Source organism: Rhinoraja longicauda, chromosome 4 (assembly GCF_053455715.1).
Source record: "Rhinoraja longicauda isolate Sanriku21f chromosome 4, sRhiLon1.1, whole genome shotgun sequence".
Taxonomy (NCBI): Eukaryota; Metazoa; Chordata; class Chondrichthyes; order Rajiformes; family Arhynchobatidae; genus Rhinoraja; species Rhinoraja longicauda.
Window position 1 is genome coordinate 8,245,199 of NC_135956.1, and position 23,510 is coordinate 8,268,708.

General features: G+C 50.1%; 1 protein-coding gene across 2 annotated transcripts in view; it reads left to right on the forward strand.

The window, feature by feature from the left end:
- The window catches only part of LOC144592555 (uncharacterized), a 74,581-nt gene that overhangs the window by 28,729 nt on the left and 22,342 nt on the right, over positions 1-23,510 (forward strand). For both annotated transcript variants that reach the window (XM_078397141.1, XM_078397140.1), the window contains exon 2: positions 3,971-12,868. In XM_078397141.1, the coding sequence (XP_078253267.1) occupies positions 3,971-12,868 (8,898 nt within the window). The remainder of the gene's footprint in view (positions 1-3,970; positions 12,869-23,510) is intronic.

A 23,510-nucleotide genomic window follows, 5' to 3' on the forward strand; every position in this document is an offset into this window, starting at 1 on the left:
GACCTTGGTTCGATCCTGAACACGGGTGCTGTCTGTCCGCAGTTTGTACGTTCTCCCCGTGACCTGCGTGGGTTTTCCCCGGGTGCTCCAGTTTCCGCCCACACTCCAAAGACGTACAGGTTTGTAGGCTGATTGGCTTGGTATAATTGTAACTTGTCCCTCGTGTGTGTTGGGTGGGGCTGGTGTACGGGGTAATCGTTGGTCAGCGCAGACTCGGTGGGCCGAAGGGCTTGTTTCTGCGCTGTATCTCTAAACTAAACTAACATACACAGTAGTATCACAAAATGCTGAGGTAACTCAGCAGGCCAGGCAGCATCTCAGGAGAGAAGAAATAGGTGACGTTTCGGGTCTAGACCCTTCTTCAGTCTGAAGAAGGGTCTCGACCCGAAACGTCACCCATTCCTTCTCTCCAGAGATGCTGCCTGACCCGCTGAGTTACCTCAGCATTTTGTGACACCTTCGATTTGTACCAGCATCTGCAGTTTAGATTTAGATTAGGTTTTTTTTAGATTTAGAGATACAGCGCAGAAACAGGCCCTTCGGCCCACCGGGTCCGCGCCGCCCAGCGATCCCCGCACATTAACACTATCCTACACACACTAGGGACAATTTTAACATATTACCCAGTCAATTAACCTACATACCTGTACGTCTTTGGAGTGTGGGAGGAAACCGAAGATCTCGGAGAAAACCCACGCAGGTCACGGGGAGAACGTACAAACTCCGTACAGACGGCGCCCGTAGTCAGGATCGAACCTGAGTCTCCGGCGCTGCATTCGCTGTAAGGCAGCAACTCTACCGCTGCGCCACCGTGCCGCTCTAGTTATTTTCCTACACGGTAGTATTGTCATTGAAGTTTATGCAAAAAAAGGTACATATGACAATTAAGTACCTTTGAACCATTGAAAGGTGAGAGGGGAAAGATTTAAAAGAAAGATTTAATAGCATAGGCTTTGTCGAGGGTGCAGAGAATGTTTAGCAGAATGCTATGTTGATTAGTGATCATCAGCCACAGGGAGAGATTGGATAGACTTGGATTGTCTTCTCTGGAGAGCAAACAGAAGTACATAAAATTATGAGAGGCATGGATCGGGTAGACAGTTAGAACCATTGTCACAGGATGGTAAAAGCATCTCCAAGATTTAAGATGAGAGGGGCAAAGTTTAAAGTAGACGTGTTTTAAGTGGTCGGTGCCTGGAACGAGCTGCCAGGGGTGATGGTGGAGGCAGACACCATCATGGCATTTAAGAACCTGTTGGATGCCACACACACAGTGAATGGCAGGGCTCCGGGGAGTGTTGTAGAACAGAGGGATCTAGGAGTGTAGGTACATGGTTCCTTGAAAGTCAAGTCACAGATAGATCGGGCGGTCAAAAAGGCATTTGGCACATTGGCCTTCATCAGTCAGAGTATTGAGTGTAGAAGTTGGGAGGTCATATTGCAGTTGTATAAGATTTAGAGATACAGCGCAGAAACAGGCCCTTCGGCCCACCGAGTCTACGCCACCCAGCGATCCCCGCACATTAACACTATCCTACACACACTAGGGACAATTTTTACATTTTCCCAGCCAATTAACCTACATACCTGTACGTCTTTGGAGTGTGGGAGGAAACCGAAGATCTCAGAGAAAACTGACACAGGTCACGGGGAGAACGTACAAACTCCGTACAGTACAGCACCCGTAGTCAGGATCGAACCTGAGTCTCCGGCGCTGCATTCGCTGTAAGGCAGCAACTCTACCGCTGCGCCACCGTGCCGCCCTTATAAGACGTTGGTGAGGCCACATTTAGTGTTCAGTTCTGTGCACCATGTTACAGGAAAGATGGTGTCAAGCTGGCAACGGTGCAGAGAAGATTTACGAGGATGTTGCCAGGACTAGAGGGTGTGAGCTACAGGGAGAGGTTGAGTAGGCTGGGACTCTATTCCATGGAGCGCTGTAGGATGAGGGGTGATTTTATAGAGGTGTATAAAATGATGAGAGGAATTGATTGGGTAGATGCATGGAGTCTTGCCCAGAGTAGGTGAATCGAGGACCAGAGGACATCGGTTCAAGGTGAAGGGGAAAAGATTTAATATGAATCCGAGGGGTAACTTTTCCACACAGTGGTGGTTGTATGGAACAAGCTGCCAGAGGAGGTAGTTGAGGCTGGGACTATCCCATCATTTAAGAAACAGTTAGACAGGTACATGGATCAGACAGGTTTGGAGGGATATGGGCCAAGCGCAGGCACGTGGGACCAGTGTAGCTGGGACATGTTGGCCAGCACGGGCAAGTTGGGCCGAAGGGCCTGTCTCCACACTGTATCACTCTATGACTCTATGCTGGAGGATCTCAGTGGGTCAGACAGTATCTGTGGAGGGAACAGAGAGCCACCGTTTGCTCCAGTTACAGAATGAGTTGGACTAGGTACATAAGTGATGGCAGGAGGCCCTGCAGCAGCCTGGGGCTCACCTGGATTGGGCACCACTCATAACAACGAGGAGTTGGAAAAGGGTTACAAAACGTGGCGTCTCTTGCGTTAGTGGATTAAGTATACTCCGCCATTCAATCATTGCGGCATGGTGGCGCAGCGGTAGAGTTGCTGCCTTACAGCGAATGCAGCGCCGGAGACTCAGGTTCGATCCTGACTACGGGCGGTGTCTGTACGGAGTTTGTACGTTCTCCCCGTGACCTGCGTGGGTTTTCTCTGAGATCTTCGGTTTCCTCCCGCACTCCAAAGACGTACAGTTATGTAAGTTAATTGACTGGGTAAATCTAAAAATTGTCCCTAGTGTGTGTAGGATAGTGTTAGTGTGCGGGGATCGCTGGGCAGCGCGGACCCGGAGGGCCGAAGGGCCTGTTTCCGCGCTGTATCTCTAAATCTAAAATCTAAATCTAAATCTAAAAATGGCCGATCTATCTCTCCCTCCTAAACCCATTCTCCCCATAACCCCTGACACCCGTACTAATCAAGAAAGTATCTACATATCTATTTATATACTAAAACTCTCGTTTGTTTGTTTAATTGTGACTGAACTTCAGCCAAAACTGTACCAGATGGCACGACATTTTTAGCCCCACCTTATTCACCATTGTCGCTTTAATGGTAAAAAAGATAGTTTTATTGAAATTGGTGTTAACATTTTTAAGTTATTCACATTTTCAAGGTTTTAAAAACCAGCGCATGGTCCTCATCTAAGATGGCCGCCAGACCAGTGCCTGAAGGGGGGGGGGGGGGGGGTAGGAGGTGAGGGGGTGGAAGGAGCGGGGGTAGAGTCAGGGTGGGGGGGGTGGGGGGACATTGACCGTTGTGATTTGCTGTTGAAGACCACTGGGGCAAGTATGTCTTCAATGAAATTAGGCATGTGCAGTTTCAAATGAAACTCTTCATAACCTAGTCATACATTTTATGACCTTTTATTCAATAGAAACATATACAATTATAAAAAGGACTGGACGAGCTAGATCCAGGAAAAATGTTCCCAATGTTGGGAGAGTCCAGAACCAGGGGCCACACACAGTCTAAGAATAAGGAGGAGCCATTTAAAACTGAGATGAGGAAAAACTTTTTCAGTCAGAGAGTTGTGAATCTGTGGAATTCTCTGCCTCAGAAGGCAGTGGAGGCCAATTCACTGGATGAATTTAGAAGAGAGTTAGATAGAGCTCTAGGGTCTAGCCAATAAAGTGTCCTCCTGACCTATTCGACACTTAAAGCAGAGTTTTCTGTTAATACGCTTTGTCCTATAGCGGAATCAAGGGGTATGGGGAGAAGGCAGGCAGGGGTTACTGATTGAGAATGATCAGCCATGATCACAATGAATGGTCGGTGCTGTTTCGAAGGGCCGAATGGCCTCCTCCTGCACCTATTTTCTATGTTTCTCCGGTTCTAGTGGAAGCGTCCTCTCCACGTCCTCTCTATTGAGGCCTATGTTTCGGTACGTTTCAATTCTGCCTTCTCATTGTTGTGTCCGTCTGTCCTCTCTGCAGACCTCTCTCCCGATGTGTCTTGTGGATCGTCCCACGGTGTGGTGACCCCGACAGAGCCGACCCCGTCGCCAGACTCGCCTTCGCCGGACTCCCCCTACCTGATGCCTCTTGCCGCCGACGCATCCAAGTGGCCCGCGGGGGGGGAGCCTCGCCTCGCCCCTGCCGCCTGCCCCGGCGTGGGCCTCGCCGCGGGGAGCCCGCCCGTCGATGAGGGGGCCCGCCCGCAGCCCGAAGGGGCGAGCTGCGACACGGACGCCGGTCACTCCTACCCCGAGTCGGCCGAAACCACGCCGTGCGTAAAGGCGACCACTCCGTCAGAGCTCCAGCGCTCCGAGCACAAGATGGGGGTCCCTCGGGAAACGGCGGGCCTCTTCGGACTGAGCGCCGCCGACGGCAGCCTGCTGGGCGCGCCCGACGTCGGCCCGGACGTGAGGAGACACCAGACAGAAGGTCCATCGCCCAGCGACAACCCCCCCACCGGAGGTTCGCTGGCCGGCGCTGGAGTCTCGGAGGCGGGAGGCCTTCCAGAGACGGGCGCCACCCCCAGAGAGGAACCGGACGGGGACACACAACTGGCGGGCACCAAAGTGGGCAGGGAGGCAGAGGCAGAGGTGGCGGAAGGGTCAGATACACCCACACCCGTGCCTCCAGTGGGGAAGGACGTAGAGCACGCCAAAATGGATAAAGACGCACTGTACATGGGCGAGGATGAAGCGGGTCTTGGCGAGGCTATGCCATGCCCCGGTGACCTCCCTCCCCCTGTCAATGGGTGCTCGCCAACCGCAGAAGGTCAGGACGTTCCAAGTACTGGAAAGGAGTGTTCTGTCGTCATGGACCGTCTCCATCTGGTGACAAGCACCGATCACGTGAAGACTGAATCTTCTCAAACTCAGGACCAGGTCGCAACCATCGGGCACACTGACAGGGCTTGGTGTTACTTGGAACCCACCAAAGACCTGCCGGCGCCCTGCAGTGCAGCGGAACTCTCGCCCGTCACCGATCAAGACCTGTTCTTCACCGCACCGTCCACACCAGTGAAGATGGCGGGCGGTGGCCACAGGTACTTCTCCTTCCTGAAGTCGGGCTTGCACGAGGAGTGCAGTGCGGAAGCCCTGGAGAGTGAGGACAGTGAGGAGTGCCTCTGCTCTCCACCCACCTCCCCCTCGGGCTCCTACCGGACGGCAGAAGGAGGCAGCTGGACCTCGTCGGGGACCCCGAACACCTCTCTGTCTTGCTCACCCAACCTGCTGGCGGAGGAGGCGGAAGGAGCGGAAGTGCCCGCGTGTTACGTGGAGTCGCTGTCCGCCTTTGCCGAGGAGCTGAGCGAGGAGCCGTCCAATGGGGTCCCGCCTCTTCCCGCCGCTCCTCCGTGCAGCACGGCTGACGAGGACATCTGGACTTCCACGGAGGAGTCGACTGAAAGGTGCCTCACTGAAACGCAAGATGACCTTGCCCCTTTGGCATTCGATAACGAGAACCTCGAAACCAGCGAGGAAGATGCGGGCGACGGCGAGGATGGTATCGACGCTGACGGCGGAGGTGAAGAGGGTGGGGATGAAGATGAAGATGATTCAGATGAAGGTGGACAAGAAAATATAGCTCAGGACATGTCCAGCAAAGGTCCTGGACTAACTGAGGCCCTGAACATGAATCGACAATCAGATGCGACAAACTGCGATACCGAACTAGGGGGCTCACCAAACACGACACAGAATGTCGCAACCTTGGAGAAGATGTCTTCCCATGGAAACTTAGAAGGTCCACCTGCCTTCCGTCCACAGGAAGAAGATACATCAGAGCCAAAGTGCAAGGAGGAGTTTGATGATGTTTGCGAATTTAGTAGTGGAAATATTGTGACCACACTTGGTAATGAAGGCAACCTGGTAGAATTGGGATCGGAATTGGCCAATGCTAAGGTGGATGACCTCTCCTGGCGGGGTGAGCCCAACCTATGTCAGGATCGAGTTGGGGAAGGAAGCACCATCCCATTGGGCTTCCTCGTCAGTATATCGTGCCCGGAATCACAAGAGGGTCATGTGTTTTCGGAGTTGCAGTGCATGTCGGTGGAAGAGGTGGGTGTGCACTACAAGATGGGAGAGGGCGCTGTTTATCGGGCGTGTGATTACTTGCTGGCCGAGGAGAGTCGCGGGTATGGGAGACATCACGGTGCCACCAACGCCCCTCTCGCTTCCTCCGAGGAGCTGGCCGAAGATTGCGGTGACTCGGCCCACGAGGAGAGGAGCGGTCTCCCTGGGCAAGGTTCTGAGGTAAACGTCGAGGCGTCGATCCTGGGGCCCCTCGATCAGGGCTTTCCCAGCGGCGTCCCGTTCGACAGTTTTCTCGAAGTTGAAGACGAGCTCGAAGGGTCCCTGCCTGCAGATTTGGGGGTTTGTTGCCGTCCAGCGGGACAGGAGGAAACATCGGAGGCGGGAAGAAGACGGAGGACCAGGAGAAGCCCTGAGGTGGAAACGCCTCGATCTCCGCCGGACGACGAGATGATGGTGCCCTTGTCCTCGCTGCCCTTTCGAGGCAGTATCATCTTCGAGGCGGAATCCATCGAGATAACCTCGGTGGCCCCAGCAGCGTGGGGCGTTGGCGGCGATATTACCGCCCACCGCGGAGTTGATGAGAGCGCCGATGGAGGCCGTGCCGCCGAAGCCAACTGCGACGTTGGAGGAGGAGGAGGAGGAGGAGGAGGAGAAGAAGAGGAAGACAGCTCGGTCTCCTTCCTCTACTCACTGTCTGAGAACTCCATCACGGCTGGCGTTGACGAGTCCTTCGCCTTTCAGGACACCGCCTCCGACTCTTCGGCCTCCGCTTCCCTGGAGGGGGAGGACGAGAGGATCGCGGCCGACCACTATGAGCTCCCGCCGGCCGAGCAGATGGACCAGGCGGAGAGCGAGGGCGTGAAGGAGTTGTCCGCCGGCGCGGGCGACCACAGCGAGGAGGAGACGTCGTCGTCCGACTCGGAGACCAGCTCCAAGTCGTGCGGGCCCTACTGCACAATCGGCATGGGGCAGACCATGACCCCGCCCCACCACCGCGGGAATGCCCGCTCCGAAGATGAAAGTCCACCGCCAGTGGCAATGCCAGAGAAACGCAGGGAGGAACCTGAGGGCGTTGACACCAGCGGCGGCGATGGTTCTCCATCCTTGACCGGCGTGGAGGTGACCAAACCCCCACCAGGTCAGGTCGCTCCACCAGAGACGGGTGGTTTAGGGGCGGAGGCACTGCCTGAAGGCGTCTCCCGGCTTCTCCCCAGTCCATCGGACGAGCCTCGGCAAATACCCTTGATCGAATCTCGGCAAATACACTCGGACGAGTCTCGGCAAATACCCTCGGACGAGTCTCGGCAAATACCCTCGGACGAGCCTCGGCAAATACACTCGGACGAGTCTCGGCAAATACCCTCGGACGAGTCTCGGCAAATACCCTCGGACGAGTCTCGGCAAATACCCTCGGACGAGTCTCGGCAAATACCCTCGGACGAGTCTCGGCAAATACCCTCGGACGAGTCTCGGCAAATACTCTCGGACGAGTCTCGGCAAATACCCTCGGACAAGCCTCGGCAAATACCCTCGGACGAGGGTGCCAACACAAGCCAGGAGAACCCTCCTCAGGCGGCAGCGAAGGTTGGGCAGTTCGAGGTATGTTGGACGGACTCCATCAGATTAGATTCAGCTATTTCCAACACCCCCAAGTCCTCACCTCCTGGCCAATCGCAAATCATAGACACCCACGGCGGCAATCGAAGACGGACGTCTCTTGGATCTGCACCAGATTCCTCAGAGGGAGATCTGTCCTTTGACTCTTCAGCCCCAGGGGAGATGAGTGGTGAATTGGCGCCAACTATAAGGCGATCGCCAGAATTAGAATCCCTCTCTACCTTGCACCAAGCTCAATCAGGTGGCTGTAGTGAAGTCCCAACCATGCCTCTGGACATGAAGGACCATCCACCCACGGGGTCAAAGTCAACGAGTCTTCCTTCTCATTTGGAAAAGATGGAGATGAAGAATGAAGATGAGCTTGACGTTGAATTGGCTTCCGATTTGCCCGAGGGCATGAATAAATTTGACGATTCTCGCAATCTCCCGGTCGGGGAATTGCCCGGGGGCGATGAGAACAAAGGGCCCAATGTGGAGATGGCCTTGAATGTCCCTGTGGACTTGGCCAATGAGGTTGACCTGCCGAACGTCAGCTCCAGTGAGTCAAATTCAGAGAACAACAACAACAACACTGTGACCACCATCCAGAAGCCGCGCGGAGGAAGCCAATACTCGATTGGGAAAACCATAGATTCCTCAAACATCAATGTCGTTGGCGAGGACTTGGAGTCAGTTTGTAAGAAGATCGACAATCAGTCTACTTGTCATGAAGAAACTGAAATCTCTCCCCATGCCAGTTCTTCCCACTTAGATTCGGCCATTTTGAATATCCCTGAGTCCTCACCTCCTGGTGAATCAGAAGTGACAGGTACCCATGGTGACGATGGAAGACCCACGTCTCCTTGTTCTGCGCCGGCTTCCTCAGACGAATGCATCGTGGCTGAATGCGATATTCCTCTCGGCGCAACGGAGTTGTTGGAAATGTTTCCCGGAAGGCCAGCTGTGGGATCTCAAAGCGTCATTGCCCTGGGCTTCCGAGACATGCCGCTGCCTGGAGCCGAGGACACACGCCTTCTCAGGCCAGTCGAGGGAGCACCTCCGCCCTTGCCGGCCACGGGCCAGTCCGAAGCAAGGTCTGGTCTCAACAACCTCTCCGATCTAATGAGTACTGGGAAAACTGTGGGGGCGGCCACAAAAATCCCGGGAGGAGATCAATCGGAAGAGCAACATGAGGAGACGTTCAACATTGCACCGACAGAAACGATGAACATAGTTCCCCTGGACAACCCAATGAATGGGGATACGAAATATGGGAAGCATCGGAATTCTACTAGCGACCCGATATCTCCTTCATCTTCGTTAGAAATGGAAGGTGATGACATGCCCAGCAAAGCAGAACATTCTGAACCTACACCCTCGGCCAAAGACACCAAAGCTATAGATGCCTTAGAGACCCACAACCCTATTGGTAGTACCGGTCCTTCAGTTGATGCTAGCACTCAAGAGGAAGTGACCTCATCGGATTCATTCCACTTCATGTCCATCAAGGTGGAGTCAAGTTACTCCGAACCATCGCTGGGTAAACCAGGTCAACAATTTGAGGATGAGCGGGTCAAAGATGGAGCAGACACCAAAGCTTGTACTATCGGTAGTCAAGAACATTCGGATGCTGAACAAAAAGTTGACATTGACCAAGCTAATTTGTCAGATCCTGAGTTTGGTTCAAACTCTACATTAAGACATGATTTGCTTCTGCGTTCTGCCTCCTCATCACAAGGACACTTTGAGCCCATTAGGTTTGCAAATATTCAGCCTGCAAATGCTGTTAGCCCATTGAGGGCCCTGAGTTCCACTTTAGAAGTGGGCACGCATGCAATGACAAGTCTGGGAGGGTGCGCTAGTCAGATCAGGCCTCCCACCACACCTCTGGAACCCGTGGAAGATGTTGGCGATGAAGAGGAACCCTCCGACATTCTGCCGGACAACAGTGGTGTTGAGACGATGAAAGATTTGGATACAATACAGGAAGAGAGCAATGAACAAATGGAGCTGTTAGAAAGCTTGCCAGACCACACCGATCAAGGGGAAACCACAGATTCATCATTGGAGAATCTTGCTGACACATTTTCGAATCAAATGATAAAAGATTATCAGGCTGAGCTTTATAAAAATACATCGGAACCTTACTCTGATGACTCACGGACCACAAAGCCTGCAGGCAGTGATGGCATTGGGACAGGAGAGGCTTCAAATGTGTTAGCAGGAGAACCCGCTTTACAGCCAGAGATCCAGAGGACTGAGGTTGGGGATTTTGTAGGGCAGTTGGAAGTGACCAGTACCCACCCAGGAGATGGTGCTTGTAAATTAGACAGTTCCATCAGAGTAGAAGATGATAATCACAGAGTAGAAGCTTCCCACTTCCCATCAGGTGATAATACCTGTAGATCCACCATTGTAGAGTTGGCAGATGTTTGTATGGCTGGACATGTGCCACCTTCTAATGCTCAATCAGAAGATAGTTCCTTTCAACCAAAGACCATGAACGGAATGGGAGAGGAGGCTTCAGCAGATGTTAATTCTGGTAAATTAGACGTTTCTGGTGTCCTTCTCGAAGGTACATTGGACAAGGGGCAAGGGGATTCTGTTGGTCAATTGGAGGTCTCCAACAGCAACCCAAGGAATGATCCTGACCAATCTGAAGTCACAACCATAACAATGGACGATAATGGAAATGGAGTTGAGCTGCCTGGAGCTTTACCTGATGGGCTTGCACGGAAATCAGATGCCACCGATGCGCCAATTGGAGATGGCGACAAGCAGGTCTTCAGCATCTGTTCAGGAACCAGCGTTGAGAAGGTGGAGGTTCCCGACTCAAGAATGGGGGGCACTGACTTTGTTGACGTCGTTGTACCAGAAGTTGACGCCCATAAGTCAACGATGGAAGTCGTGGATGGACCAGTGAAGACGGTCGACACATTGCTGGCCGAAGATGTTGACGGGCTTGAAGAAGTGGGCGCTCTACCAGCGGAAGAGGAGAGCGCATTAGAGGTCGGTGATGCCCGAACAGGCGGAGATCTCAGTCAGGAGACTACGCCAACATTAGAAGCTAAACAAGTAGAAGCCGATCACATTCAACCAGAAGATAATGTTCGTAAATTAGATTCTAATCGTGCAGATTTATGCCAAGATAGAGATACCTCAGAGATCTGCAATACTGCTAAATACTCAGAAACTTTACAGACAAAGTTCCCGGAAACATCGGAGGATTCAGAAGTCTGTACTTCTCCCATGAAGAAGTCTATTAGCCTATTGCAAAATGATTCCAGTGAAGCACCCCACGAAGATGAAACCAGGTTCTCTGAGATTTCACCAGGACCAGAAGACCATAAGGATCAGGCAGAGGTCTCAGATGTTCTCTTGGACGATGCTCCTTACAAGTTAGAGACGGTGGATGCGATGTCAAGTGAAGGTAATCGCAATGAAGGGGACAAATTCACGGACACGTCAACAACTGGAGAGCCGGCACAAGTCGTACCACATAACGAAGCAGACATCTTTACCAACACCCCTGAAGGACTCGAAAATGTAGGGTCCACCCTCAGAGGTGGTCCATTAACAGTCAACAAGGGTTCAGAAGCCACAGGTGGTGAGACACTAAGTACCGTTGAATCGGCAATAGGTAAAGACACAAGTCCAGAAGACCACATGGATACGGGCATAAGAGATGGTGCGGATGAGCCAGGTTCCTTCAGACATCCGCAAGGACATGATGATAGAAGGTTAGAAATTGCAGAGCCAGCATCTACAAGTGATGATCGAGAGATAGAAGTAACTGACACCCAGCTGGGAGATGATTCCCGCTGCTTGGACATCAGAAACCAAGCAGCAGAAAGTCAGCACCAACACGTTGCAATGATCCCACAAATCAGTAGCGATGGTCAACTCAACACCCTCGATTCCTGTCGCACGGAACTCTCCGGGTTGTCACCAGGGCACACTGTTGCACAACACGAGGATGTACGCTTTGAACAAGGAGATGTCAATAAACAACCTGAACTCCCGAACCAAAGCCCGATGGTGGGTGATCGTCAGGAGGTTTGTGAAACGGTGCCAGGACCTTCTCAGTCCACGGTCGAAGACTCGGGTTCTGCAGAGGGGTTGGTCCCCGCGAGCCTGCCTCCGTCAGAGTCCACTGCAGGGTCTGCTGATGAACATCCACCTTGTCCTCAAGGCCTGGCCAACAACATGCCCGGGTTAATCGATCGCGTAGGCCCCGATGACCACACAGGTGTCACCCGACAAGATGTGGAGGTAGTAACTCCAGATGCTGAGGGTGAGTCAGGAAACGCAAGTGATTTAAACCGCCACGTGGTGTCCGGGGAACCAATTGAAGACTTGGAGGTTCATGAGGCACTGAGATCCTCTAAGGTACCAGAGTCTGCACCTGAAGCTGAACTTGACCTTTCCACTGATGAATCCAATAACACAACATCGGATGGATCCAAGTCGGAGGATATTGAGATATGTGACCACCTTATTATCCCGTCAGAGCCAGCTTGCACGCCTTCATCCGTCTCTCCTGTCTGTCTCGGAGCACAAGATGTCACTCGGGACTCTAAGGCAGATGAAGCTGCTTCAAAACGTCAGGTGGTACTGGAAGAGTTGTCAACGAAGGTACCCAGAGATGCGGACGAGAGTGCAGGAGAGAAGGACGCACCTAGTGAGATGTTAGAGTCTTTAGAGTCCTGTCCGCACCAGGAGGCTGAAGGTCCAAGTTGCACACGAGGGCTTGCTGATTTAGAAATGGACTCGCGCTCGAGATCAGACGTAAGCCAGGTTGGATCAACTCCTCTTGTTCCACAAAAGAGTGAACAAAAACGTGGCAGGGAAGACAGTGATGTAATATTGGAGAGCCCAGGTGAAGGGCAAAGATCCGTTTGCTCAGTGGGTGGGGACGGACAAGGAAAGGATGCCACTTCTCTCCACGCCTCACTCAAGTCGATCGGAGAAAGCCCTCGGGATAAAACGTTAGATACTGTGCAACATTCCCAACTTTCCGCTGACTTTGGTCATTCGCTGGGAGAGGGGCCGGCATTTAATGCGTTGCTCAATATATCCTGCAGAACTCCAGATAGACCTCTTCAATGTCCTCATGCTGCACCAGGTGGCTTTGCTCCAGCGGCAGGATTGGGTTTGGCCTCGGCACCCATCCATTCTGTTGCAGGCCCTACGCACTTGGAAAAAGCTTCCCCGGAGAGCTGTGTGGAACTGGCTGCTCAACGCATTTCTACAGGTGAGTCCACCCCATCAAGCACACCTACATTAAGGCCACAGGATGGAGAAAGCTTCTCAAAACACACTGCTTCACCTGAATATCAGAAAATAACTGCAGATGCTGGTACAAATCGAAGGTATTTATTCATAAAATGCTGGAGTAACTCAGCAGGTCAGGCAGCATCTCAGGAGAGAAGGAATGGGTGACGTTTCGGGTCAAGACCCTTGAAGGGTCTCGACCCGAAACGTCACCCATTCCCCTTCTCTCCTGAGATGTTGCCTGACCTGCTGAGTTACTCCAGCATTTTGTGAATAAACTGCTTCATCTGAATGGTCACCAGGGGGCAGTGTAAGCCATGAAGAGTTTAAGGTGCCCGATACAACAGATTCGGAGGAGGAACAGACAGGTGAAGAGTTCCCTTTGCATTTAAAGTTTGAGAATGAAGTTTAGTTTTAGTGAAAAACGTTTGTTGCGTGCCATCCAGTCAGCGGAAAGATTACAATCGTGCCATTTACAGTGTATAGATAAATACATGATAAGGGAATAACGTTTACATAGAAACATAGAAAATAGGTGCAGGAGTAGGCCATTCGGCCCTTCGAGCCTGCACCGCCATTCAATATGATCATGGCTAATCATCCAGCTCAGTAACCCGTACCTGCCTTCTCTCCATATCCCCTGATCCCTTTAGCCACAAGGGCCACATCTAACTCCCTCTTAAATATAGCCAATGAACTGGCCTCAACTACCTTCTGTGGCAGAGAATTCCACAGATTCACCACTCTCTGTGTGAAAAAAAACTTTCTCATCTCGGTCCTAAAAGACTTCTCCCTTATCCTTAAACCGTGACCCCCTGTTCTGGACTTCCCCAACATCGGGAACAATCTTCCTGCATCCAGCCTGTCCAACCCCTTAAGAATGTTGTAAGTTTCTATAAGATCCTTTAGTGCAAGGTAAAGCCAGCAAAGTCCGATTAAGGACAGTCTGAAGAAGGGTCTCGACCTGAAACGTCACCCATTCCTGCTCTCCTGAGATGCTGCCTGACCTGCTGAGTTACTCCAGTATTTTGTGAATAAATACCAAGGATAGTCCAAGGATCACCAATGAGGTAAGATAGTAGTTCAGCACTGCTCTCTGGTTGCGGTAGGATGGTTCAGTTTCCTGATAACAGCTGGGAAGAAACTGTCCCTGAATCTGGAGGTGTGCGTTTTCACACTTCAGCCGATAGAACATACATGATTATAATCGAGTTATTTACAGTATAGATACGCAATAAAGGGAATAACGTTTAATGCAAGGTAAAGCCAGCAAAGTCCGAACAAGGATTCTAAATGCGGTCTCACCAACGTCTTATACAACTGCAACATGACCTCCCAACTTCTATATTCAGTACACTGACTGATGAAGGCCAAAGTGCCAAAAGCCTTTTTGACCACCTTATCTACCTGCCACTCGATCTTCAAGGAACCATGCACCTGTACTCCTAGATCTCTCTGCTCCACAACACTACCCAGAGTCCTACCATTCACTGTGTAGGTCCTGCCCTTGTTGGACGTCCCAAAATGCAACACCTCACACTTCTCTGTCTTAAATTCCATCAACCATTCCTCCGCCCACCTGGCCAATCGATAGTCCGAGCGAGGGTCACCAATGGGGTAGATAATATGAATCTATTTGGATTTTAGTGATTACATGCTGCGTGTTTGCAACCTGAGGTCAAGACCATGATCGTGCGGCACAGTGGCACAGTGGTAGAGCAGCTGCCTTACAGCGGCAGAGACCCAGGTTTGATCCCGACTAGGGGTGCTGTCTATAAGGAGTTTACATGTTCTCCCTGTGACCATGTGGGATTTCTCCGGGTGCTCCAGTTTCCTCCCACACTCCAAAGACGTACAGGTTTATAGGTTGTCGGTAGACACAAAATGCTGCAGTAACTCAGCGGGACAGGCAGCATCTCTGGAGAGAAGGAATGGGTGATGTTTCGGGTCGAGACCCTTCTTGAGACTCAACCCCAATACGTCACCCATTCCTTTTCTCCCGAGATGCTGCCTGTCCCGTGAGTTACTCCAGCATTTTGTGTCTACTTTAGATTTAAACCAGCATCTGCAGTTCTTTCCTACACAGGTTTATAGGTTGATTGGCTTCTGCAAATCTGTAAATTGCCCCTCGTGTGTAGGACAGTGCTAGTGTACGCGGCCATCGCTGGTCGACGCATACTCGGTGGGCCGAAGGACCTGTTTCCAAGCTGTATCGCTAAAGTCAAATGACTATAAACTTTGGTGCAGAATTAGGTCATTGGGCCCATTGAATCAACTCTGCCATTCAATAATGGCTGATCTCTCTTTCCCTCTCAACCCCATTCCGCTGCCATCACCCCACACCCTTCAAGCTCCTCCTATTCACGTATAAAGCCCTAAATGGACACTCCCCCCCCTACATCAAAAATCTTCTAACCCCCCTCTCTAACTCCAGGTCCCTCAGGTCGGCCGACTTGGGGCTACTCACTATCCCGCGGTCTAGGCTTAAGCTCAGGGGTGACCGCGCTTTTGCGGTTGCAGCTCCTAGACTGTGGAACAGCATCCCTCTCCCCATCAGAACTGCCCCCTCCATCGACTCCTTTAAGTCCAGGCTCAAAACCTATTTCTACTCCCTAGCGTTTGAGGCTCATTGAGGTGGCGCTGTGAACTGTTTGCGTGCTACTGTATGTTTCATTTTTTTTCCATTGGAACCTAATCAGATGTACAGCACTTTGGTCAATGTGCGTTGTTTTTAAATGTGCTATACAAATAAAATTGACTTGACTTGACTTGACAACCTTTGACACCCGTACTAACCAAGAACCAATCAATCTCCGCTTTAAAAATCACCCATTGACTTGGCCTCCACTGCCGTCTGTGGCAATGAATTCCGCTGAGTTATCATCCCCCAGCTGAAGTCATTCCACCTCATCTCCACTCCTAAATAATTCGTTTTTCTCTTCCTCCACTTAATGGCCGGCTCCTTTATCTTAATGTGCAATTTGATTTGTGCAGCGCTCTCCTCTATATCAGAAGACTGTCGTCCAATTTTTCCCCAGGAGCAGATCTTAAAATGCAGCTGACACTTATACAGTGTGGAAACAGGCCCTTCAGTCCAACTTGCCTGATGTGATGTGACACACTTGTGATGTGTCAGCTCTGGGGACCAGCCTCTGCCGCCTCTTACCATTTCCATGACGATATAAACCCCCCTCCCTGTGAAATATCCCCTTGATGTACTCACGAGAGAATTGGATACAGTGCTTAGGGCTAACGGAATCAAGGGATATGAGGAGAAAGCAGGCACTGATTTAGGATGATCAGCCACGATCATATTGAATGGCGGTGCAGGCTCGAAGGGCCGAATGGCCTACTCCTGCACCTATTTTCTATGTTTCTATGTTTATTTTCTATGTTTGCCCACGCTAACCAACATGCCCCATCGACACTAGTCCCACCTGCCTGGGTTTGGCCCATATCCCTCTAAACCTGTCCTATCCATGTACCTGTCTAAATGTTCTTTAAACATTGTGAATTAATGCCTGCCTCAACTACCTCCTCTGGCATCTCTCTCCGTACACCCACCACCCTGGGTGTTGCAACAAATTTGCCCCTCAAGTTCCTATTAAATCTTTGCCCTCTCACCTTAAACCTCAGAATTAAAGGATGTTCCTTTAGGAAGATGAGAAGGAATTTCTTTAGTCAGAGGGTGGTGAATCTGTGGAATTCATTGCCACAGAAGGCCGTGGAGGCCAAGTCAGTGGCCAAGTCAAGTCAATGGATATTTTTAAGGCAGAGATGGATAGATTCTTGAATAATACGGTTGTCAGAGGTTATGAGGAGAAGGCAGGAGAATGGGGTTGGGAGGGGGAGATAGATCAGCCATGATTGAATGGCGGAGTAGAGTTATATAATTTAAGAAAATAACTGCAGATGCTGGTACAAATCAAAGGTATTTATTCACAAAATGCTGGAGTAACTCAGCAGGTCAGGCAGCATCTCGGGAGAGAAGGAATGGGTGACGTTTCGGGTCGAGACCCTTCTTCAGTTGGTGGGCCGAATGGCCTAATTCTGCTCCTGTCACTTATGACCTTATAAACCTATGTCCTCTGGTTCTTGATTCCCCCACCCTGTGCATTCACCCTATCTATTCCCCTCATGATCTTATACACCTCTAAACAGCCGGTGGACGAGCACTTCAACTCCCCCTCCCATTCCCAGTCTGACCTTTCTGTCATGGGCCTCCTTCAGTGCCATAGTGAGTCCCACCGGAAATTGGAGGAACAGCACCTCATATTTCATTGCTCCTATACAATCATCTCTCACCCTCCTGCGCTCCAAGGAATACAGTCTTAAACTCAGAGTCATACAGCACTGAAACAGGCCCTTCAGCCCAAATCGTCCATGCTGACAAAGTAGCCCCATCCAAGCTAGTTCCATTTGCCTGCACCTGCCCATATCCTTCAGAACATTTCCTATCTACTGTACTACTGTATGTCTACTAAACATTTGGACAGGTACCATGACAGGAGGAATGTAAAGTTTTTGGAGAGGAAGAGTTTACCAAAATGCTGCCTGGATTAGAGAGTGTTAGCTAGAGAGTGTGATCTTCGGTTTCCTCCCACACTCCAAATACGTGCCGGTTTGTAGGTTAATTGGCTTGGTAAATGTTTAAAAAAATTGTCCCTAGTGGGTGTAGGATAGTGTTAGTGTGTGGGGATCGCTGGTCGGCGCGGACCCGGTGGGCCGAAAGGGCCTGTTTCCGCGCTGTATCTCTAAACTAAACTAAACTGAAAGGTTTTCTTAGGGAACATAAAATGATGAGGGGCATACATAAGATAAATGCTCTGTCCTTTTTCCCAAAGTAGGGGAATCAAGAACTAGAGGCAGTAGGTTCAAGATGAGAGGGGAAATATTTAATAGGAACCTGAGGCAACTTTTTCATGCAGAGGGTGGTGGGTGTATGGAACGAGCTGCCGGAGGAGGTAGTTGAGTTAGGTACTAGAACAACATTTAAAGGGATAGGGACCAAATAGAGTTATAGAATCATACAGCAAGGAAACAGGCCCTTCGGCCCAACTTGTTCATACTGACCAAAATGCCCCAATTACACAAGTCCCACCTGTCCATGTTTGACCGATTTCCCTCTAAACCTTTTCTGCAGTTGTACAGGGCCCTAGTGAGACCGCACCTGCAGTACTGTGTGCAGTTTTGGTCTCCAAATTTGAGGAACGATATTCTTGCTATTGAGGGCGTGCAGTGTAGGTTTACTAGGTTAATTCCCGGAATGGCGGGACTGTCGTATGTTGAAAGACTGGAGCGACTAGGCTTGTATACACTGGTATTTAGAAGGATGAGAGGAGATCTTATCAAAACGTATAAGATTATTAACGGGTTGGACACGTTAGAGGCAGGAAACATGTTCCCAATGTTGGGGGAGTCCAGAACAAGGGGCCACAGTTTAAGAATAAGAGATGAGGAAAAACTTTTTCAGTCAGAGAGTTGTGAATCTGTGGAATTCTCTGCCTGAGAAGGCAGTGGAGGCCAATTCTCTGAATGCTTTCAAGAGAGAGCTAGATAGAGCTCTTAAGGATAGCGGAGTCAGGGGGTATGGGGAGAAGGCAGGAATGGGGTACTGATTGGGAATGATCAGCCATGATCACATTGAATGGCGGTGCTGGCTCGAAGGGCCGAATGGCCTCCTCCTGCACCTATTGTCTATTGTCTATCCATGGACTTGTGGGAATATCTTTAAAATGTTGTTATAGCCCTTCCTGAGGTCATTTATGTCTGGCCTGGACTACTCCTGGTCTTTTCGCACCTCCAGCTCTCCCCCCCCCCCCCCCCATATTTTCAGTCTGAGGAAGGATCCCGATCTGAAACATCACCTGTCCTTTTTCTCCAGAGGTGCTGCCTGACCCACTGAGTTACTCCAGCACTCTGTGTCCATGTTCTCCAGAGGTGCTGCCTGACCCACTGAGTTACTCCAGCACTTTGTGTCTTGTCTTTGGTATAGACCAGCATCTGCAGTTTTTTGTTTCTATATTTTACAATGCTGTTGCCAGGACTCAATCGGCTGAGCTAGAGGGAGGTCTGGTCTGTGCGATGGACTGGGATTCATCTACGACCCTCTGCCATGTCTTGCGGGCTTGGGCAGTTGCCAAGCCAAGCTGTGATGCAACCCCACAGTATGCTCTCGATGAATGAATACGTTTATTGGCCAAGTATGTGCAGATACAAGGAATGTGCCTTGGTGCTCTGCTCACAAATGACAACACAGACATACGGTTAACAATTAAGAATAAAGCATAAACACATCAAAACAATAAGGATACAACATTACGGTCTAAACATGTGGGTGAAAAATAAACCAGAGCAAAAATGAGACTACAGACTTTGGTTATTGAGTAGAACTATCATTCGTGGGAATAAACGCTGTTTTTATGTCTGGCTGTGGCTGCTTTGACAGTCCGGAGTCGCCTTCCAGAGGGAAGTGCTTCGAAGGGTTTGTGGCAAGGGTGAGAGGGGTCAGAGATGATCTTGCCCGCTCGCTTCCTGGCCCTTGCACCGGTAGAAGTTTGTAAGAGTCGCTGGAGACAAGCTGAATTTCTTCACTCACCACAGGAAGTAGAGGCGTTGTTGTGCCTTCTTGGCAGACTGCATCAAGGTGGCTGGTCCACATTCCAATAACTTGGCAAATTCAGAAGGTAGACGTATGGTTTTTCTTGAAGTTACACTTTGTTGTAGTCAAAAGATTGCAGCAAGATCTTGATCGGTCGGGCAGGTGGGCTGATGGAATCTAATACAGGCAAGAATTGTGAGGCGTTGCATGTTGGAAGCACTAACATGGGCAGAACCTACACAGTAAACGGGAGGGCTCTGGGAAGTGTTGTAGAGCAGAGGGATCTAGGAGTGCAGGTGCATAGTTCATCGAAAGTGGGGTCACAGGCAGAAAGGGTGGTCAAAAAGGCTTTCGGCACATTGGCCTTCATCAGTCACACAGTATTGCGTACAGACGTTGGGAGGTCGTGTTGCAGTTGTATAAGATGTTGGCGAGGCCGCATCGTATTTAGTTTTGGGTACCATGTTATATGGAAGATATTGTCCAGCTGCAAAGGGCACAGAGAAGATTTGAGAGGATGTTGCCAGGACTCGAGGGCCAGAGCTATAGGGAGAGGTTGAGCAGGAGAGAATTCTTTTAGATTATAGTCATTGATTGAAACAGTGTGGAAACAGGCCCTTCGGCCCAACTTGCCCACACCGGCCAACAATGTCCCAGCTACACTAGTCCCACTTGCCTGCACTTGGTCCATAACCCTCCAAACCTGTCCTATCCATGTACCTGTCCAACTGTTTCATAAACGATGGGATAGTCCCAGCCTCAACTACCTCCTCTGGCAGCTTGTTCCATACACCCACCACCCTCTGTGTGAAAAAGCGAATGGTATGTTGGCATTCATAGCAAAAGGATTTGAGTATAGGAGCAGGGAGGTTCTGCTGCAGTTGTACAGGGCCTTGGTGAGACCGCATCTGGAGTATTGTGTACAGTTTTGGTCTCCTAATCTGAGGAAAGACATTCTAGCCTTAGAGGGAGTACAGAGAAGGTTCACCAGATTGATCCCTGGAATGGCAGGACTTTCATATAAAGAAAGACTGGATAGACTAGGCTTATACTCGCTGGAATTTAGAAGACTGAGGGGGATCTTATTGAAACATATAAAATTCTTAAGGGGTTGGACAGGCTAGATGCGGGAAGATTGTTCCCGATGTTGGGGAAGTCCAGAACCAGGGGTCACAGCTTAAGGATAAGGGGGAAGTCTTTTAGGACCGAGATGAGAAAACATTTCTTCACACAGAGAGTGGAGAGTCTGTGGAATTCTCTGCCACAGAAGGTAGTTGAGGCCAGTTCATTGGCTATATTTAAGAGGGAGTTAGATGTGGCCCTTGTGGCTAAAGGGATCAGGGGGTATGGAGAGAAGGCAGGTATGGGATACTGAGTTGGATGATCAGCCATGATCATATTGAATGGCGGTGCAGGCTCGAAGGGCCGAATGACCTACTCCTGCACCTATTTTCTATGTTTCTATGTTACCCCTCGGATTCCTATTAAATCTTTTCCCCTTCACCTTGAACCCATGTCCTCTGGTCCTCGATTTCCCTACTCTGGGTAAAAGACTGTGCATCTACCCGATCTATTCCTCTCATGATTTTGTCCACATCTTTAAGATCTCCCCTCATCCTCCTACGCTCCATGGAATAGAGACCCAGCCGACTTAATATCTCCCTTTAGCTCACACCCTCTAGTCCTGGCAACATGCTCGTAAATCTTTTCTGAACCCTTTCAAGCTTGATAATATCTTTCCTATAACATGGTGCCCAGAACTGAACACAATATTCTAAATGCGGTCTCACCAACGTCTTATACAACTGCAACATGACCTCCCAACTTCTATATTCAGTACACTGACTGATGAAGGCCAAAGTGCCAAAAACCTTTTTGACCACCTTATCTACCTGCGACTCGACCTTCAAGGAACCATGCACCTGTACGCCTAGATCTCTCTGCTCCACAACACTACCCAGAGTCCTACCATTTACTGTGTAGGTCCTGCCCTTGTTCGACATCCCAAAATGCAACACCTCACACTTCTGTGTGTTAAATTTCATCAACCATTCCTCCGCCCACCTGGCCAATCGGTCCAGATCCTGCTGCAATCGTTCACAACCATCTTCACTATCTGCAAAACCACCCACTTTTGTATCATCAGCAAACTTGCTAATCTTGCCCTGTATGTTCTCATCCAAATCATTGATGTAGATGACAAACAGTAACGGGCCCAGCACCGAACCCTGAGGCACACCACTAGTCACAGGCCTCCAGTCTGAGAAGCAACCTTCCACCATCACCCTCTGCTTCCTTCCATGGAGCCAGTTTGCTTTCCATTCAGCTATCTCTCCTTGGATCCCATGCGATCTAACCTTCCAGAGCAGCCTACCATGCGGAACCTTGTCGAGCGCCTTACTGAAATCCATGTACACAACATCTACAGCTCTGCCCTCATCTACCTTTTTGCTCACGTTTTCAAACAAATCAATCAGATTTGTGAGACAAGACCTCCCACGTACAAAACCATGATGACTGTCCCTAATCAGCCCTTGCCATCCAAATGCCTGTATATCCTATCCCTCAGAATACTCTCCAGTAACTTACCGACTGCAGATGTTAAGCTCACCGGCCTATAGTTCCCAGCATTTTACCTGCAGTCCTTCTTGAAAAGATGTACAACATTTGCCACCCTCCAATCCTCTGGCACATCTCCTGTATTTAAGGACGACTTGCAAGTTTCAACCGGGGCTCCCGCAATTTCCTCTCTAGTTTCCCACAATGTCCTCGGATATATCTGATTCCTTGGAGCGCAGGAGGATGAGGGGTGATCTTATAGAGGTATACAAAATCATGAGAGGAGTAGATCGGGTAGATTGATTCACAGAGACTCTTGACCAGAGTAGGGGAATCGAGGACATAGGTTTAAGGTGATTGGGGAAAGATTTAATAGGAACCTGATGGATAACTTTTTCACACAACCGGTGGCGGGTGTATGGAACGAGTTGCCAGAGGAAGTGGTTGAGACAGGGACTATCCCAACATTTAATAAACAATTGGATAGGTACATGGAGAGGACAGGTTTGGAGGGATATGGGGCAAACGTAGGCAGGTGGGACTAGTGTAGATGGGGAATGTTGGTCGGTGAGGGGAAGTTGGGCCGAAGGGCCTGTTTCCATGCTGTAAAACTATGCCTCTGTGATTGACGGTGGTGAAACTGGTGAAACATTATGGAAGAATCTTATGGATATATAGCATAGTGCCCAGGCACAATATATCTGACATGAAAATCATGAATTCTCGCCTGTCCTAATTAAACACAGCTCTTATTACTGAAGAGACAGAAGGCAAAAAATACCAAATGTTCTTTAAGCATTCATCATATCATATCATATCATATATCTACAGCCGGAAACAGGCCTTTTCGGCCCTCCAAGTCCGTGCCGCCCAGTGATCCCCGTACATTAACACTATCCTACACCCACTAGGGACAATTTTTACATTTACCCAGCCAATTAACCTACATACCTGTACGTCTTTGGAGTGTGCCAACCTGATTTCAATAACTGGGATCTGAATTATCCTTTGGATGGACCCAGCACCAGGAATGCAGTTAAGATGGACACATGATGCTGGAATAACTCAGCGGGGACAGGCAGCATCTCAAGAGAGAAGGAATGGGCAAGGCCGAGACCATTCTTAAGACCCTGCTAACTTCAGCCTTCTTCTGTCTGAGGAAGGGTCTCGACCCCAAACGTCACCTATTCACAGATGTTCTCCAGAGATGTTGCCTTGTCCCGCTGAGTTACTCCAGCTTTTTGTGTCCACATTCAGTGTGCTCAGCTATAGAGCTGGGAGCGACTGCCAACAGGGAGGTTAAATTCATAACCACCCGAGAACATTTGGAGCAATCCACAAACCAGGTCTCCAGATAAAAGTCGAAACATCAGTAGGGTAAGCGGCCAGCTCTCTGATTATAGACACACGGTGCTGGAGTAGGTAAGCGGGACAGGCAGCATCTCTGGAGAACGTGGATAGG